This window comes from Euprymna scolopes, chromosome 15, assembly GCF_053919585.1.
Source record: "Euprymna scolopes isolate OS-2025 chromosome 15, ASM5391958v1, whole genome shotgun sequence".
NCBI lineage: Eukaryota > Metazoa > Mollusca > Cephalopoda > Sepiida > Sepiolidae > Euprymna > Euprymna scolopes.
In genome coordinates this window covers 5,340,953-5,360,702 of record NC_136496.1, presented here as the reverse complement: position 1 = coordinate 5,360,702, position 19,750 = coordinate 5,340,953, and the positions used below count along the sequence as shown (strand labels likewise).

The following is a 19,750-nucleotide window of genomic DNA, read 5'->3' as shown; positions in this document are numbered from 1 at the left end:
ATGTTGAACTAGCTCCTTCCAAACAATGAAGGCAAATTATTTTTATTTATTATTGAAGAATTACGGTTTGTATTACTATATACATAGATTCGAAAAAAAATGTCATAAAAACAAATATATAACAAATAAATGTTATTAAAGGTAAGATAAGTTACTTTTCTACCTAACTGGATACGTTTTTAGTGTTTTTATTTAATGTAACATGTTTATTCAGCTCAAAAAACAGTGTTTACCGATGTATTGGAAAATTTAAAATGGCGCCCGACTCTCTATTGAACACGGTTAGTTTGAGAAAATGACTTAAAAATAAAAAATACTATACAAAATACTGTTAGAAACTCGCTCAATATGTTACCGCGACATGGGCTGACATATATTTGGTGGGTTTCTAACAGTATTTTGTATAGTTTCATATTTTTAACTTGTTTTCCCAAACTTACCATGTTCAAGAGTCGGGCGCCATTTTAAATTTTCCAATATATCGGTAAACACTGTATGTTTTTCGAGCTGAATAAACATGTTACATTAAATAAAAACACTAAAGAAGTATCCAGTTAGGTAGAAAAGTAACTTATCTTGCCTTTGATAACATTTATTTATATATTTGTTTTTTGACAACTTTTTTGAATCTGTGTACAGTAAAACAAACCCAAGAATTATTGTGGACAGTTGTATGTATAATGTTTAGAACGCAATTTTAGATTTTTGTTTTTTATCAATCAAGCGACACCAAGTATCTCTGCTAATACTGAGTTTTTTTAATATTTCATAAAACTAATTTTGGAACTTTCAATGACATTTTTAGTTGCGAATAGCATATCTTTATCACTGGCTATATGAATCGGAAAGGAGGGATAGAGGATGACATTTAACCTTGCCTTTTAACCTTGAAAAGCTAATGGATTAGCTAAGGCTGCTGTTGCTTAAAAAGAGAACTGACGGACAGTAACAATTAGATTGATCGTGTTACTGAACGAAGTCATTTTTATCAATGAAGTTAAGTATTACTATTTCTGAACAACCTGCATCTCTTTAGTACTAGTGCTACCAGATCAGGCTGTCTGAAAATACTGGTTTCCTGACCTGATTAAAATGCATCAAACATTGATGTTATTTTTTTATTCTATTGCAAAACTCAATCATGTTCTGCAAAATAAAATGGAAAATTTCTTCTACAAAATATCTAAACCAAACATCAATAAATTTGTATTATTTGGATTCATCAGACTATTGTTCTCCTTGAGTGCCAGTTTTACATTTCGGTCAATGTAACCACTGACCTTCTTCAGCTCATTAGCTTTCTAATCGATAGCTGTAGTTATCATGTGACCAGTCACAGTACACCAAACACTTAGAATGACCTTTTTTTTTGTGCAGCTCTGGCTTCGGGAAGTTTTGTGGCGCTTTATTGACATCTAACCACTGAGTTAAGCATCGCCGCTTGTCATAAAGAGCCTACTTTTCATTGCAAGTTACAACCTGGTCGAGAAACTGGTCATTCTTGTTGCATAAAAAAAGGGAAGATGACACTTCATAATGGCTTATCTTTTGGTTGTCGTTCAATACGTGAGGCACCAATTTATCAAGTTTTTTTGTCTTTTCAATCTTTCAGATGGTTGGAAATCATCATATACATTACGTCTAATTCAGAAGCAAGTTCTCAAACAATTGTGTGTGGATTGGCTTCAGCTAAGGCTCTTAATTGACCGTTGTCAACATCTGATGGCCAACCACTTCACTCATCGTCTTTAAGACTCTTGTTGCCACCATAAAATTTCTTAAACCACTGTTGTACTGTGCGTTCAGTAGTAGTTCCTGGGCCAAATGCTTCGTTGATATTGCGAGCTGTTTCAGAAGCTTTTTGGCCTAGCTTGAATTTAAATCAGAAAATTGTTCAAATTTTCTTTTTTCCATCTTGTATTTAACGTTCTGGAGGATAGCCGCAATAAACAGGCTCGAACCTGTATTTCGAAAGAGAAAAAGGTGAAAAAAAAATTAACATGCTAGCTGTCACGGCCATGGTGACTTATGGCGTCATGTGCCTTTGAAATAATTTTTTTTTTTAAACGTACATTGAGATTGCTAGCGTATGACTTGCAAAAATCTTGACGCAAAAATGGACTCCTCCTTGCAAAAAACTGCCCAGTTCACCCAGACAGAATTAATCTTTTTGGACAATTTTTACATATTTTTCATCTGAGAGATTGATCTTTCTAACGATACCAATTTTGTCACAGTCCAATGCGTATGTCAAAAGTTTTTGACAGACATACAAACACACACAGACTAAGAATAGCTTAAACTTTAGCACTTACTTTTTGAACACTTTCATAAGAAAAAGCAACTCTTAGCCAAGTCCAATTATTGCACATATTTTAAGTAATTATATTTCTCCCAAACCTCTGGCCTTGATAGGAGGGGGAGACTAAAACTTGCTGCTATGGTTTCAAATGATCTGAAATAACAGCACGGAGAGACCCTATTCCAAATATTTCTTATATGTTATATTTCCCCTCTTTTGGAAATAGGGTCCGATTATTAATATCTTCAGTATCAAATAATATTGAGGCAGATGAGATAGATATGTGACAGTGAGACTTAAGTTGGTGTCAAGACTGGCAAAAAGAAAACCGGTAATAAACGACTTATTTTAAAAAAAAGAAGAAAAACCGAGTCGGATTTATTTTTCTTTGTTTGTTCTGGTGCAAGTCTATTATTGGGCCGAAAATGAAGTCGGTTACATGGAAAATCTGCAAAAAAACAGTATAACGTACGTACTTGTCATTGCATGTACATGTCATATTCCAAAAATCACGTAAATCGATCAAGTAGTTTTTTTTTTATTTAAGAAAATCAAATATTAAAGCACAGTTAATCGAGAATAAGTCGAGCGCCATGTTGGATCGACACTATGTCAGCTAACGCCACCTAACAGCCAAATGCGATCCATGGATCAATTCAATTTGGGGGAGATAATCGCCCTTTTTTTTTTTCATGTCCGCTTAAAGTCTATTTAAAAAAAAACTGATTCGGACATGAAATCAGTATTTGAAATTATTAATTTGTTGACTCTTAGGAAAAGAAGTCGTTGTCTTATTTTATCAGTTTATATTTTTTTTTCATTCCAAATAAATAACTGATTCGGACATTTTATTCCAAATAAATAACTGAATCGGACATTCCTAAAAAGGAAAAGAAGTCGTTATTGTTACTTTATTAATTTGTATTTGTAATAGGAAAAAGTTTGTTTTCGGCATTTCAGGAAAAAAAAATAAAAATAAAAAAATAAATAGATATGTCAATTATCTCCCCCTTCTTTGATCCGTGGATCGCATTTGGCTGTTAGGTGGCGTTAGCTGACATAGTGTCGATCCAACATGGCGCTCGACTTATTCTCGATTAACTGTGCTTTAATATTTGATTTTCTTAAATAAAAAAAAAAACTACTTGATCGATTTACGTGATTTTTGGAATATGACATGTACATGCAATGACAAATACGTACGTTATACTGTTTTTTTGCAGATTTTCCATGTAACCGACTTCATTTTCGGCCCAATAATAGACTTGCACCTTTGTTCTTTTTCAATGTGCTAGACGGTGTTGGGGTCCGAGAGAGAATTGTAACAAGCACGGTTCGAGCATAACGGCACTTTGTGCAATGAATGTCGCTTCATTTCGTTTTGTTTCAGCAATCTGCAGTGGCAACGTTACCAAAAGAGTTTTTATTAGACACCTGCCTGATAAAAACTCTTTTGGTATACAAACTGTTGCTGTTATTTCACTCGAGTGGATAAAAACATTGTTAACCTACACTAGAAGTGTTTTAATGGGTCCAGAAATTACGATTTAACATTTTATCGCTTCCTTGTTTGTCTGCCACCCATTGCAGGTTTCCTTCCCCACTTTGCATCAGATGGGTGGCAGGGATGAAGCGAAAAGTGAAGAAAAGGCAGAGGCTTAACATGCCAGTAATTTCATTTTCTCTAGTCGTGTACAGAATCCACTAATATCGTTTACACGTTTTGAAAAGGATTTAATAGAAAAATCAAAATGTTACCTTTTTGCACAAATTATTGATGTTTCGAAGTCCTGGTATCTTTCACTGGAAATTTGAAATATAAAAGTAAATATGTATGTTTGGCACTCGGACAGTAATTACTTATGTATGAAGAAAACAAAATGCTATTTGCGCATTCGTACTTGGTGGTGTGGCATGGCTTGTTTTGGATCACTATTACTGATGTTAATTCATCTTTTCTTTAAATCTACACGATAGCATGCATTGGGATACTAAAAAGAGCTCTCGGTTGGTTTCAATAAAAAGCATTGGCTGCCCCATACTCGGCATTACAATCTTCAAAGGAAGAAAATTTAAAAAAAAAAAAAAAAAAAACAAAGAACCAGAAAATTATATATGCGGCCTCTGGTATCTTTTTGCAAGGCTGTTGGATTTTTAATATAAGGGGGTATTTTTCATAATTATGATACAAGCAGGACCTGTTTCCAGGCGTTGCCTGGGTAAATATAAAAGAATGCTTACCAAAAATGTTCTTTTTAATGAATATATGCTTAAGAGTAATGTATTTGTGTTTACATGTAAATGTGAACATTAAAAAATATTATTTATGACCCTTATTTTCATGTGTTGACACAAAAGCTAATTATTTGAATCCTGTAAATTATTGTAATTGAATTTTGTATGATGTGATCAGTAGGGACCTCCCATATTCACCATAGGATTGCTCACGTAATCATTTTGTGCATACTTTACAAAGCTGATTATAGGCACCGGTTATGGATGTTGCAAAAAGCATAAAATACTAATTTAAATAATGTATAATAATTAGAAACAAAAATAGGAACCCTATTCTGAAAATTCCGTTTTTAAACAGAATATTTCTGAAGAATAGGATGTAAAATTATTTGAATCTTTTAATTATATCAAAGCTAGAATTACTGGTGCCACATATCAAAAATACGGTGCAAAGTTCATCATTAGTTCACAATTCTTGTAATTCAAAATTAAACGGTTTAAAAAAACAGGAAAAATATATATTTTTTTTTCCTTTTTTGTAATTTATTTATTAAAATTAAATTTAAATCTTCAACCCATCGGACATTATTTAAAACCTCCATCTTCAATATCGGAGGACATGCAAGGCACAACTACTTGCATGGGATGTAAAAGAAGAAAAAAATTTTATCTGGAATTTTATTTTAAAGAAAACTCTTTTCTGGATTGAAAATGCTAATTTATTTTTAATATATTTAGAAAAAAACTGCACTTGTCTGGTCTTTTAAACCGTTAACTTTTGACTTTGTGAATTTCAATATCAACGCTTTTTTAAACAGATTTTTTATTAATAAATGAATATATTTAGAAAAAAAACTGTTTAATGTGTTCAGTTCATTCTTAGTGTTGTTAGACTGTTAACACGATTGCCATTTTGTAGCTTTGCTGACTCACTTGTTCACTGTCTTTTCTGTTCAGTGGAGAAAATTTGTTACTGTGATACGAAGAATCGATCGAAGAACTCGTTTTCACTTAACTTGAATTAATCTTTCATTTCAACCTGACGTTCATTACACTTAATTTTATTCATCTTTCCACTCGGGCAACAACAGGTAACCCTGCGAACAATTCATAAATTTATATATTTTTTTTTTTTTATTTCACTTCACGGAAATTTCAACTGGTCAAAATTGAGTTGATGCGTTTAAATATTTCAATTCAAATGTATCTCAATATCTGCGCCCCCCCCCCTTTCCGTCTCTACCCCCTCCCCCTACGTTACCCCTTCTCCGCTTCTTTCTCCTCACTGTCTGTTTCTATCTTTCCCCACTGTCTCCCTCTCGTTCCCCCTATTTTGCCCGCTGTCTCCCTCTCGTTCTCCGTCTTTCTGCCCGCTGTCTCCCTCTCGTTCCCCGTCATTCTGCCCGCTGTCTCCCTCTCGTTCCCCGTCATTCTGCCCGCTGTCTCCCTCTCGTTCCCCGTCATTCTGCCCGCTGTCTCCCTCTCGTTCCCCGTCATTCTGCCCGCTGTCTCCCTCTCGTTCCCCGTCATTCTGCCCGCTGTCTCCCTCTCGTTCCCCGTCATTCTGCCCGCTGTCTCCCTCTCGGTCTCTCTACCTCTCCCCCGTCTTGGTCTACTTGTGCCTCTCTCCCCTTTTAAAAACAAAAGCAAAGCAAGAAAAAACCTTTATATTTCTGGCCATTTTGTTTTAGTAAGTACCTGCCAAGCTCGTTATGCTGATGTCGGGAAGAAAACGAAAGATGGAAAGCTCGAATGAAGGACGTAAATATTTTGGTAAGAATAACCCGACTTTGAACAAATGCTCGACTTATTTCACAATATTTTAGACTAATTGGCCTTTCTGTTTGTTTGTTTTTTTTCTTGTTTTCTAAATAACCTGCTTTTAAACTATTAAAATAACCCACGACCATGGAGGCGGCACATAACTTTTTTTCTTCAGAGATGCCTCTGTGGTTATGCTTTTTTTCTTTTTTTTTTTTAAAATAGATAATTTTTCAATAGAAAACATACGGACTGATGTCATCTCCTGCCATATTACTAATCCTTAGAATCAGCTCTTTGTTCTTCAGTACATTTATTATAAAACATGCTGCGTTAGATTCAGTCTAGTTTGGTACAGAGCCATTCTATATTTCACAGTGCATGTGCATTAAGTGTACGAATGCACCTGATGTTATTATCTTCATGATGGGTAAAGTAGGATTTCTCACGTATTCTTAGATACGAGTTTTATGTTTCAACAAATTTTCTTGTTTTGTATTCAAGGTTTGCAGTCAAAAATTTTGTATTCAAGGTTTGCAGGTAAAAATTATTGCCACTGCAGTAATCAAAGAATTATCTTTGACCAAAACTGACCCAACCAAAGCGACACTCGTCCTAGGCGGGTTAAGCAGCCTCCTCTAGTGGAGGAAGTTTCATAGGAATATCAAATTCACAGGCATTCCCTATTTTTGCAGTTCTTGATGGGTGATATCGACGTCCTCCCACGTACAACACCTGATATTTCCAAATGGTCACCAGTACTCTCAACTTTGATTTAATAAGAACTGGTGTGTCAACCTGATTATGCCATCCCAGAGTAAAACTGAATCGATGAAAAATTTGCTTTGTTGATGCTTTAAAGCATTACAAAACCAGCAAACCTACCTACTTACAGGCAACTTTTTTCTTTTTTTTTTTTTTAATCGGTTTTGTTTGCAGGTAATATGCAAGGTGGGTGCAAATACGTTTATTAATTTCCAACAGATGAATCGAATCAAACAACCCGTGGAAATTCCATGGTGATTTTATTTTTTCATTACAAATCCTACAAAATGTACAAGCTTCTTGAACTGCTTGCCTTTGGAATTTCATCCCTTCTTCCTATTTCCTTGACAGTACCAACATGCAGAAATTTAAAAGTAATGTGAACAAACATCTTACTCTACACTAAGGATAAATCTGGTCTCTAATTCGCAGCAGTCATTTAAATGTAATGTGAACAAATATGCTGCACAGCTTCTCACTTAGGATATCTCTGTAAATTTGACCCCCTAATCACAATCGATTCTTATATCTCGGTGCCAGTATACCTTCTTTGGGATAGATAAATGAAAGAAAAAATAATTTTTTTTCATTTTAGACAATAGTTTACTTTTTTAATCTAGTACTTAATGAAAACAGTTTAAACTTTTAGAGTGGTGTTCGCTTTATTTTTTAACTTTTCGAATACAAATTTTGGTTAATGATAGCTTTCTTACCTAAAGTTTTGTTCTTGAATTAACTTTGAACAAAATCACTTTTCATTTTGTTTCTTGTTTACTTTGTGTGTGTGTGTATATATATATATATATATATATATATATATCATATTTTTAACCAAGAATTTACTTGTTAAATTCCGGTATTGTTCGTATACCAATTAAACTAGTCTATATTAATTGACCCAGGTAATTAAATTCAACGATTATCAGTATTAATAATCGAGTATAGATCTAATAATTCCACAATAATCAAGATGCCCGTATATCACAACATATATTTTATTATACTCGGTAAGGAGTAAAAATAAAGGACAGATAGGTGAGTTTGTATTTTGTGCCTGAGGATTAGCTATTTTGGAATATCTTTTTAAGGAGATGCAGTTGAAGCTTCTCTGAATAGTTATGAAACAATTGTAAGACTAAAGAGACACATAGTATAATAAAATTTTACATCGTATAATATGATGATGTGATATATGATTGTTTTGGTTAATGTGGAATTATTATCTAGACTCCTATTTTTCTTTTTTTTTTCTTGTATTAATATCCATATTAAAAACGCTTTTTTTACTATTTACTTTAAAAGAAAATAACTTTGTTATATATGGGCAGTGGTATTGCATTCATCTGCAAAAGATCTAGCTAATTTGCATATTCTTTCATTTTAATTAATTCCCTATTAGTTTTTTCGGTTTTCTTATGGAATGATCATCTTTAATTAACTATTATGTGTAATTATATTCATGCAGATATTCTACATGATTTATACTTGCGTAATATTTGCGTAAAAAAGTTATAGTAAACGCAAACCTCTTTCTATATATGTTTATGTATGCGTATGTTTAAAAAAATTTTGCCTACCAAACTCCTGTCAGTTTTTGGTCTAGACATGAAACTTAATATATAGAGTATTCAAACTCGTGCAAAATTTTATATTTGGGTTTTAACTGGGGAAAATCAGTGAAAATTTAAAAAAAAAAAATGGAATTTGCCAGGTGAAGGTCAAACGACGGCATTATAAATATGCATGTGTAACGTAATAGCTATTGGTTCATGTTTTAATTTTTTAGTCTTGCAGCAAACATGTCTTCATAGATCAGGCATTAACCTTAAAGGAAAAAGTAAATCATAAGCTAAACATTTTAGTTTCAATTCTCAGTGGTGGCACACATTTCTTTTTTCTTTCTTTCTTTTTTTCTTTTTTTTCTTTTTTTTCTTTCTTTTTTTTCTTTCTTTTTTTCCTTTTTTTTCCTTTTTTTTCCTTTCTTTTTTTTCCTTTCTTTTTTTTCCTTTCTTTTTTTTCCTTTCTTTTTTTCCTTTCTTTTTTTCCTTTCTTTTTTTCCCTTTCTATTTTTCCTTTCTTTTTTTCCTTTCTTTTTTTCCTTTCTTTTTTTCCCTTTCTTTTTTTCCCTTTCTTTTTTTCCCTTTCTTTTTTTCCCTTTCTTTTTTTCCCTTTCTTTTTTTCCCTTTCTTTTTTTCCCTTTCTTTTTTCCCTTTCTTTTTTTCCCTTTCTTTTCCTTTTTTTTCCTTTCTTTTTTTTCCTTTTTTCCCTTTCTTTTTTTTCCTTTTTTTTCTTCCTTTTCCTTTTTTTCTTTCTTTTTTCTTTCTTTTTTTTCCTTTTTTTCTTTTTTTTCTTTCTTTTTTTTTCTTTTTTTTTCTTTCTTTTTTTTTCTTTCTTTTTTTTTCTGGTCCTATATAATAAATAATAAATCTGCTTTAATCAAAATATCATCTTTAAGCGTATTTTATGACGGGGCAATGCCGAGCGGCCTGCTAGTGTGTGTGTGTATATATATATATATATATATATATATATATATTGTAAAGTGGTTCAAAGAGATGAATAAAGTCCACAATCTCTTTAAGAAATATTTGGTACCAAAAATTTCAGTTGATGCCTGATTTGTCCAAGTTTCAGAATATCTAACAGCCTTTGTTTCATTGCCATTCGATGATATGCAGAGGACACTTTGATCATAGTCTCATCAGTAGATGGTATGTTCCTTAATGGGATTCACACTCGCTGGACTTTACCCATTTCCTAATTTTTATCTGGAATTATTTCAAAGATAATGTCCATGATGTGTGCATGCAAATTCTTTCGTTTCCTAGTAACACTGTAGTTTTGTGTACCGACTCACTACAAAAATGAAGAAACTTTCTTATAATTTTCTAGTATAACTGAATGGTGATAAACAAAGACTGTTGGGCATTCAAAACTGGAAGTTGGTGGACAAGTCAGGTGTAGACTGATACCGGTTTGTCTCAGATATGATTAGATTGCATTAAAGATTTCATTTTGAGAGAGGGGGAGAATAACCCTGTACGACTCTATTGACTTTGAATGAATTATGTCTCTTTGGTTGAATACATGCATATTGTTGGTGTTACAGACATGCTAAAGGAGGAACCAGCAAAATTATTATAGAATGTTGCACATTAGTTGCGTAATCTTAATGTAATTAGTATCACAAATACCTGATGCCTAAACATGCACTGGGCTGCATGTTTCAGTAGTGCATATGAATGGCAGATGTTGCACGTGATAGATATCTGACCAAAGGAAGGAGGGTGATACAGAGAATTGAAAAGAGATTTTTATTTATTTATTTTTTTTAAATAAAATTAGTATCTCATTAAAATAAAAATTAATAAAATTTATTTATTTTTTTAAAATAAAATTAGGATCTCATTAAATGGGTTCAAACTGAGAGCAACCCGCTTGAGAAAAGTAATGGCCAAGCCTTGGCAGATAAGCCCCTTTGAATGGACACTAATTGTTATCTCAAATACTCAGCTTCTGGGTGGTTGAATGATGACCACTGACAAAGATCAGAATTTAAGATTTCTGGTCAGTGGTGAAAAGATCTCTGGAGATAAGAAAAGGATGCATATAGAGCTGGCCCTCTGGGCATGACACAGGCAGTTTGTATTTTTGAGCATTGGCTGTCAGTCGGGTCAGTGTGCCCCTCTGGGTAAGATGGACCCTTGAGACTCTCAGCTGAAGAACGTGTAGATTGGTTAGGCAAAAATCGCAAGTTTGCTATTCAAACTCAGAAAACAAGTACTATTTTAATCTCCAAATAAAAATAAACTTTTTAAACTGGAGTCGTGGATTTTGTTTGGATGGTTCATTGTAGCACTGACTGAATCAAACAATTTTGGACCGGCACAAGGAGTGAGATGACCATAACCTGTGCAGTGAACGCACACATGCAACATGTTCATAGCTGTGTGTCTTCGTCGTTATTTGGAAAACATCAATTTGGTAATCTTATTCTGTTCCGACTCCACAGCATATTCAAACATAATTGAGAACCTTCGTCATATGTTTTTGATGGACCACATAGTGTCTGTGATACCAATCACCAATACCACATGAAACTTTGAGGTCTTACATCTGTAGTTACTAGTGTGTCACAATCTGTGCATTAATAAAATTGTGTGACTTATCATGTGTGTGTAATTCCCATATCAATGTTACTTTTATAATTACATTTGTTTGTTTATTTAAAATCAGACATGTACATGAAATTAAGCAGATTTAAACCCTTGCTATTTTTTAATTATGAACTTTAATCCATCAGAATGCATTTCTTCCTAAACAATTTAGCCATTAAAACCTCTTATTAAAATAATTATTTTTGTGATATTATGGAGGCACTTATATCGTTGAATTTTCTATTCTATTTAACTTGCTTTAAAATTCTTAGTAAACCCAAAGCTTGAAAGCTTTAGAAGCCACTTACATAGAAAATCATTTTATAAAGATTTAAAAAATTCATAATTAAACATTTTTTTATTTACTAACAAAAATGTGATGTAAAGTAAATTTGAAAACGGACTTAAATCTACCTTTAAGTGCATGTTGTCAAACTCTTGAGAATCTTTCTGTTGAACTTGGGAATCTGCATGAAATTATCAAAGAAAGAAGCGTCCTCAAGAAGAGAGCCATTCATTTCAACTGAAGTAAAATAAGAATCCATGCTCTAGATCACAAGAATGGGAATCAGCCAAAGTTTGTTCATCAATGCTCTTTTGGGTGCTGCCATAGACAATACTTTTTTTTTTTTTTTTAAGATTAACCTATCACTCACTTACAGTTATTGGAATCACATTTGAAATCTAATATATAAAGTTATTTTGTCAGTTTCAAAGTCGAACCCAAATAGCTTTTAAGCCAACAAGTGAAACTTCTCATTAATTCAATTTTTATTAGTCACTGTTGTACCATGTTATTAAATTTAATATGCATATTTGAAGTTTTAAGGGTATTCTGTCTCTATGGCTCACTTAGAGGTTGGGGCACGTAGATACTCAACATATAGAATAATGTAGAAATTCAAGAACATTTCCATTGTTTTCCTCGTAAAATTTTATGCACATGATGATAAAAATTTCATAAAAGTAGGGTATATTGTGAAGTTTTAAGATTATGGCATCATAGCTATCCTTAGCAATGTACTTAGAGAATTTGGGAATATTTTCATTGTCTTCCCCAATAAATTTTACATAAGAATTCAAGTTTAGATTTTATGTAAAGTGTCTAACCTTTCTTTCTACAATCATTAAACACATAAACGCAGATAGCGAGTTTTATAGAGATTTATTTGCAAGACTGATACCTCACTCTAAAGTCTAAAATTTATTATTTAAAAAATTTTTTTTTTTTTTTTTTTTTTTTTTTTTTTACAGCAAAACTGACAGCCTGCAAAACTATCATTTAAAAATAAGAATTTCACATATTGTTGACTAATAATAGATTGTTATTTAAATGTCTTAATTTAAACTAGCAGAACCCGTGGAAATTCCATGGTAGTTGAAAATTTTTAAAACATTAATATAATGAATAAAAAAAGATAATTCGAATAACGATGAATTTAAAATAATTTTCTTAGCAAATTCGTTTTTTAGCCTTTTTTAAAGAATTGATTTAACAAATTTAGATGTTTTTCAATGAAAATTTAATATAGCACATTTTTGTTTGTTTTTTTCTGAATTTTTTAATATAAATTATAAAAGAACAGATGTCAATTCACTTGCACATTTGGCGGGGGTGGGGGTGTAAAAAAAACCATGACAAAAAAAACAAAAACTTAGTCTTCTCAATGACTTTTTTTAATTATAAAATAAAATAGCCAATTTGAAACCGTAAACAGACGGCAATTCTTTTTTTATTTGTTTTAAAAATTTTTGAAGAAGAAATGGTTTTAATGATTAACCGAAAAAGAGTAAGTATAAAGGGAGATAATTCGTTTCTTGGTTAATTTTTTTTTTTTTTTTTTTTTTTTGACGTTGGACAAGTAAATTAATAATTAGATTAATGGTATTTTAATCAACTCTATAAAAAGGAGAATGAATTTCATTTGTAGGTGAGGAAATTGGCTTAGGATGTGAAGAAGCTACAATTTTAACCATTTATTAATTAATTAATACCATTATTAAACCATTATTAATTAATGATTTTATTGTCCTCATCGATGCGTTCATTTGAATTGATCGCATTAAAAAAATGTTATAAATAGTATTACTGTTCTTTTGTGCTTCCATAACAAAATAATGAAAAAATATATTTTAGAACGTGCACCTGTTGAAAGACAAAAACATGAAAGTATGAATTGAATATGCACCTGTTGCTTCAAGATGCTGTAATAATAAAATTAGGTCAAACTTTGACAAATTCCAAAAACGAAAGTCAAGTTTAAATTTCTACCGACTTTGTTCTGTCAATTATGTCCAGTTTCATTTAAGATTCTGTTGGATTCTCAACATTTGAGAGATAGTTTTAAATCCGGCAAAGCAATATTTACATACATGATTGTTAAGAAATAAACCGATTTACAAAATAAGAGTGAAACAAAAACAAAAGTATACATACTCTTTTGCAACACAGTCAGGATATTGTGTGTTAAAAAAAAAAAGAGTTACTTGAAGACTATGACAATGCAATTTAGAAGAAAATTGCTATTGAATATGAGATGGTAAACAGAAAAAATAAAAATATAGAAAGTTTGCGATAGTTTTCAATTATTAAATGTTTATTTACCAATGTAGTGTATCAGAAAAGAAAAAAAAATCATAAAAACATAAGATAGGGAAGTAGCTATAAGAGTACAATACAACTTCAGATCAAAGCGAAAACTAAGACCAATAAACAACCGCCAAGTTAAAAGAATAACACCTCCCCACTGCGATAGCATAACCACGCGAAATCATACTTCCCTACACTCCTTCCTCACCCCTACTCCCTTCCTTCATCACACCTCTCTCCAAAACCCCTATTGCTCACATTCAGAAAGTATACACCCCACTCTCTTTCAGAATGTAAACCACACCCAAATATTTTATAAAAACTAATGAAATTTTGACTCCCGTCCCAATATCGATTTTTTTTTTTTTTTTTTTTTTTTTTTTTTAGTCTGAAGTGTTATCCTTGAATTGGGATTCCACTGAAACATGTATGCACATATGTAACCAATAATGTTTGTATAATAAACAAACTATATATATTTTTTATTTATATAATGTATATGTGTGTGTAAAACAATATAGTGATTTCCTAAATAGCACTCTTCTAATGTCACTTATATATATTGTAAACATTTGCTCAATGAAAAACTCTTACCCCAATTTATAAACAGATTTTCTTTCTTACAATAAACACTTTGTTAAAAACAAAAACAAACTAAGCTATCGAGTATTTTTGTTATCTCAATCTCGTCAGAAAGTTGTTTCTTCTTAGAACGGTTTGAAATAACATCCAATCTCTGCAAAGGTCAAATAGTTGAAGTTAATATCAAGTGAACATTGGCTCTCGAACGCATACACTTACTGCTAAATAAATGCATCTGTAATACTAGATAAATCTGTCAATCTGTTTCCTATCAGGGCAGAACGGTATCGCATCACAGAAATTTCATACAAAAACACATGATGAGCTAGTGATCATGTTACCTGTTAATTGTTAGTTGATTACTATTTATAACTAGCTGACCCGACCCGGAATTACCTGGGGTCTTGTTTACATAAAAAAAATGGTGACTTTAATTTTATGATAAAATTATTTTGTGAAATATTATCTGTCCCTGTGTCTGAATAATTATTGTGGCGTCAAAGATGATTAATCAACCAGTTTTCTTAGCCCTCTATTTTCTGCTAGGTGTTAGGTTTATGTGTGTAAACGTGTTACGTTATAATTATCAAACATGCAATAACATGAGGAAACACATACGGGAGAGTTGCAACCTTGGTTGAAGGGAATGTTCCTAATGATGGAGGCCTGAACAGAACTGAAAGAGAAAAATATCAACGTCTCACGTATGATATGAAAAGAAATTGGAATCTTAGGGAGATATCAATCATACCAGTTATTATAGGTGCCGCAGGGCTTATGAAGAAGAACCTTAAGTCCTACCTAACTAATATTCCTGGTGAACCAAATGCAAAAGAGATCCAGACAATTGCACTTACGGGGACAGCAAGGAGACTAAAAAGAGCTCTCGGTTGGTTTCAATAAAAAGCAGGGCAATGTTGGCAACTGGTTTGGCTGCCCCATACCCAGCGTTAAAATCTTCAAAGGAAGAAAATTAAAAAAAAAATAATAAATAAAAATGTAAACACACATACGAATGTAATCATATAATTTTATTAATGCAAAGATTCTTACACTCTAGTAACTACAGATGCAGAATCTCAAAAGTTCCGTGTGATGTTGGTGATCGGCATCACATACACTCTGAGGATATTATTCTGTGCCAATCTTGTTCACTCTTGGATGGTGTCTTCCTCCTTCCACATTTTCTTCGTGTGCCTCTCCTATCTCCCTGTACCGTTCCTTGCAAGATTGTCTTTTTGAGACTCGAGCATAATGACATGGCTATATCACTCCATCGTAAAGTATCTTTAAAGAGTTTTGTATTTAACGCTAATCAATTGAAAATAAACAAATAATAAAAAATAAATATGTAATCAATGTGAAGGTGAGAAATCCACTAATAGTTGCATAATTAATTTTTGAGCATTCAAGGAAGAGAACGGTGTATAATTGCACATAACTTCCCTTTAATGTTTATCTGAGTGACTGAAATGTCTCCACATTAACAGCTAGAATAAGTATTTTCAGAAAAAAATCATTGTGGAATAAAATATTTTCATCCCAATGACAGAAGGAAAAAACGAAATTCAAATATTAATATGTCAGACGAATTGCTATTTGAGTGGGACTTCAAACATCCAAAATAACTTGGGCATTTTGCAATATAGACAAAGCAAAAAAGTAGTAAAAAAAACCTATAAATAAATGATATCAAGGTAAGGTAAGTTACTTTTCCACTTAGCTGGACAAGTTTTATTGTTTTTAACTTATTTTAAGGCGTTTATTTAGTTTGAAACAAAAGCAGTGGCGAATCTCATGTTAGAACAAGAAAAAAATGGCTGACATTAGTCTGTCATCTGAAGAGTCTCAATCACTCAAAACTCAAAAAACAAAATGTTGATAAAGACTCGCCTAATAAATTTCACACTGATATTTACTGGGCAGGTTTCTACCAATATTTTTTTTTTAAACCATGTTCTTTTGTTTTCTATACTACAAAATACCTGATACTTTTATATTTTTTTGAATGTTTGAGATGCAAATTACTTCAGACGTCTAACCAGTTGACAAAACGATAGTATGCTCTTTCATGGATTAAATAAGTTTTGTTTGAAATTCTGTGCAGATTCTCAAGTTCGACAGGATATACTTGAAGAAGGTCAGAGGTTACATTGACTACTGAAACGTTATGAGAATTACGCTCGAGAACAGTGATCCGAATAATCCAAATAACTTTGTTTGAATCTGTTCTACCTTTTTTTTTTAGTTAAACATTTTTGTTATTTTTTTAACTTCATTTACAATCAAAATAATTGTTTTCTAGTCAAATATATCAATTTTATAATTTTTTGTTTGAAAATAAAATGTTTCTATACCTAAGAAAAAAAAAATTAATAAAACCAAAAAAAATCTAAAAAAAAAACATGAAACAATTAAAATACTGACATCAGAGCAACCACAAACCAGTCAATTGTTTTGGCTTTGCAAGACCAATAATAATCAAAACAAAACACGGTGGTATAATTAACAAAGCCAGTAATTGAAATATTTACTTTTCCACCGCAGGAAGATGTGACACAAGGTCGGAATGTGGCAAGAGTCGATCCAGTGCCCCTAAAGGAGGTAGACTCTGGCCTTTTATAAATTGCTTGTGCATCCCCGTCAGCATCCCCCCAATCGAGGCACCTCAGGCAGTGAACAATAAACTTGCTCCACCTGAGGCCTACCCAGAACAAATGCCAGATAAAAGGCCACTGAAATGACCCAGATTTTGCCTGACTGATTGTTAAGATTAGAAATTGTTGAAAGTGATCACAAGCTCAACTCTATGCCAAATGAATGGTGCTGATTATTATGTGTGTGTGTGTGTGTTAGATGTAATTATATTTGTAGTCTCTGGGTAAGTCTGTTATTCCTAAAAATGAGTAGATTAGTTTGCCTCATAACATAAAGCAAAACGATGGTAGTCATTGGGGAAGTAGGTTTGCAAATGAATTTAATTTGTCAAGTTTGTCAGATCTAAAGTTCTCGGCATTTAAAAAGTAGATATTTTCTCAATAAAAAAAGAACTTATTCGATTCACATTGAATTAAATGGTTCAGTATAAAGTTCCTAAAAAAAGTCTCCTGAAGAATCGAATATATGAAACATTGTGATGGAATAATATCACTTTCTCTCAAATGTTGTCCAAAAATGTTCTATTCATGAGAATCTCAATTTCCTTTATTTTATAAATTAAAAAAAATTTCTGCTTTTTTTTTTTTTTCTTTGCTTTCCTTTTTTTCTTTTTTTTTTTGCTCTTCTTTGATATTTTTCTCTTGTCTGCTTTTTTTTTTTTTTGCTCTTTTCTATTTTTTGCTCTTTTGTGTTTTCTTGCTTTTTGTTTTCTTGCTTTTTTTTGTTGCTTTTTTTATTCTCTTAAAAAAACTTAAAATATAATTTTATTTATCAAACGTCTTCCCTCCCCCCTTCCATCTAAAAAAAAAAAAAAAAAAAATGTAGTGATACGTGATTGGCTTAGGAAATTTGCTAGTTAGTTCAAATCTAATCTATTGTGGTAGGGCACATGCTAATATTGTTTAAAATAAAAACACTTTAGATTTGGCAAAAATAGCAACTTGTGTTCAATGAAGTGCTTCTGTTAGGTTGTGCTTAGGCAATAAATAAGTGTAGATATGCTGTTAAATAAAAATCATTGGTTCTTTTTAACGTGTAGGTTGAGGGACATCATCCACACTGGTGGGTCCCTGTCATCCAGGTCATTAATTTGTAAGCATGAAAATATTCATAAAGGTTTATTTGAAGCAAAAAGTTTTAAAGAGGATGTTCTTCGTTGCTCAATGTTTTTTCATAATCAAAGTGTGTCACCAATCAAGGTCAACAGCACTGGACCAAGTCGGTCAACTTTTGTAGCAGCCAACAACCGCCAAATCGAAAATCTACATTGAAAACTTGTACTCATCACATGAAGATATACTTGAGCATATTCCACATCTACCCTCTGAGTAGCCTGCCACTTGGTCTCAAACTGCTCATTGGGTATTTGCAGCTGACCTCCATATTTGAAGACTGTTCACCTATCTGCCACCCAGAGGCCAGGTGGATGGGAAAAAGTCATTCCACAGCACAAATAATGATCGTTATATTATTTACTAGTTCTACTTATTTGGCATACTTTACACTTTATTAATGTTATTTAAATAAATTCTTTTTTAAATAAAAATGTGTAAATTATGAACAGATTAAAATAAATAAAAATGTAAGGCAGTTGACTCACATTTTTATAAGTCACAAAGAAATCATCTCCATTACTGTTGTGGTCCTGTTTAGGGGGTCACAATATTAAGATGAAATAGTCCTGGTGTTCACTGCGAGCGGTTAAGCTGTGTGTGTGTGTGTGTGTGTGTGTGTGTGTGTGTGTGTGTGCGCTCTCTGCTCGACGGCAGAAATGTCTGGCTTACATAATGCCAGACAAATCTATACTATCATAGATGTAGAGGTGTTAACTACTCCAGAACACCCCACTCCAAAGATTTATTTCCACAAAATATGGCTTTTCTGTCTCAGGTTGGCCTCCAAGGGGTCTGTCAGTTTCCTTTTTCTGCCAGAACAATATATTTTGGTACTAGTTTGAGGAGGTTTCAAGTCAAATGTGCCATACAGTAGGTCCAGCGTCTCTTCTTCTGGCAGAGTTTCACTTAACTCGTTTGAAGTGTGTTTGCATATCTGGTTCAAGTGTTTCTTATGCGAGGAATGTGGTCCTTCCACCATGTAGAACATACAACCAATCTTGTTCTTGATTGTTCCTTGCTCCCAGAAAGTATAATTATCTTTGTGCATCTGGAAGAATATTTCTTCTACCGGCACCTAATTCTTCTTGGGAACAGTTGCTTTGTCGATTTTACCTGTTTTGGCAATAACTTGTCAAAGACTAGCCATATTTTTCTCCCAAACATCACTTCTGCCGGAGACATCTGGGATGGTATATTCTTGTTAGGCGTCATGTGATACACCTGAAGAAATTGTTGCAATATTTTTTCAGATGGAGTGTACTTTGCTTTCTTCAAAGCCCTCCTGTGTCCACAAATCTTTTGGCCTGTCCATTTGACCGAGGGCTGAGTCGGAGTTGTGATGTGATCCACTTGGAAATCCTCCATGAATTCTTTAAAGTCCCCAAATGTTATCTGACACTAAATAGTCGACCACTCTAAACCATACAAATAACTCATGAATGGGTTTTATAATGAAGTCAGTAGTTGGGCTTTTGCACCTAAAGACTTTAGGCCACTTAGAGAAGCTGTCCACTACTATGTGGTCCTGCAGAGTGTATGTGTATCTGTGACTATGGCTAGTCAACTTTGGGCCATGGGCTAAATT

At 32.6% G+C, this 19,750-nt stretch overlaps 1 protein-coding gene across 12 annotated transcripts in view; it reads left to right on the top strand.

The window, feature by feature from the left end:
- Positions 1 to 19,750, top strand: part of LOC145293699 (kelch-like protein 24) — a 196,994-nt gene that overhangs the window by 131,970 nt on the left and 45,274 nt on the right. For 6 of the 12 annotated variants that reach the window (XM_080140122.1, XM_080140117.1, XM_080140118.1 and 3 more), the window contains one exon: positions 6,229 to 6,310. The exons of the other annotated variants lie outside the window; for them this stretch is intronic. In XM_080140122.1, the coding sequence (XP_079996248.1) occupies positions 6,250 to 6,310 (61 nt within the window). In that variant the 5' untranslated portion in view covers positions 6,229 to 6,249. The remainder of the gene's footprint in view (positions 1 to 6,228; positions 6,311 to 19,750) is intronic. 12 annotated transcript variants of the gene reach the window in all.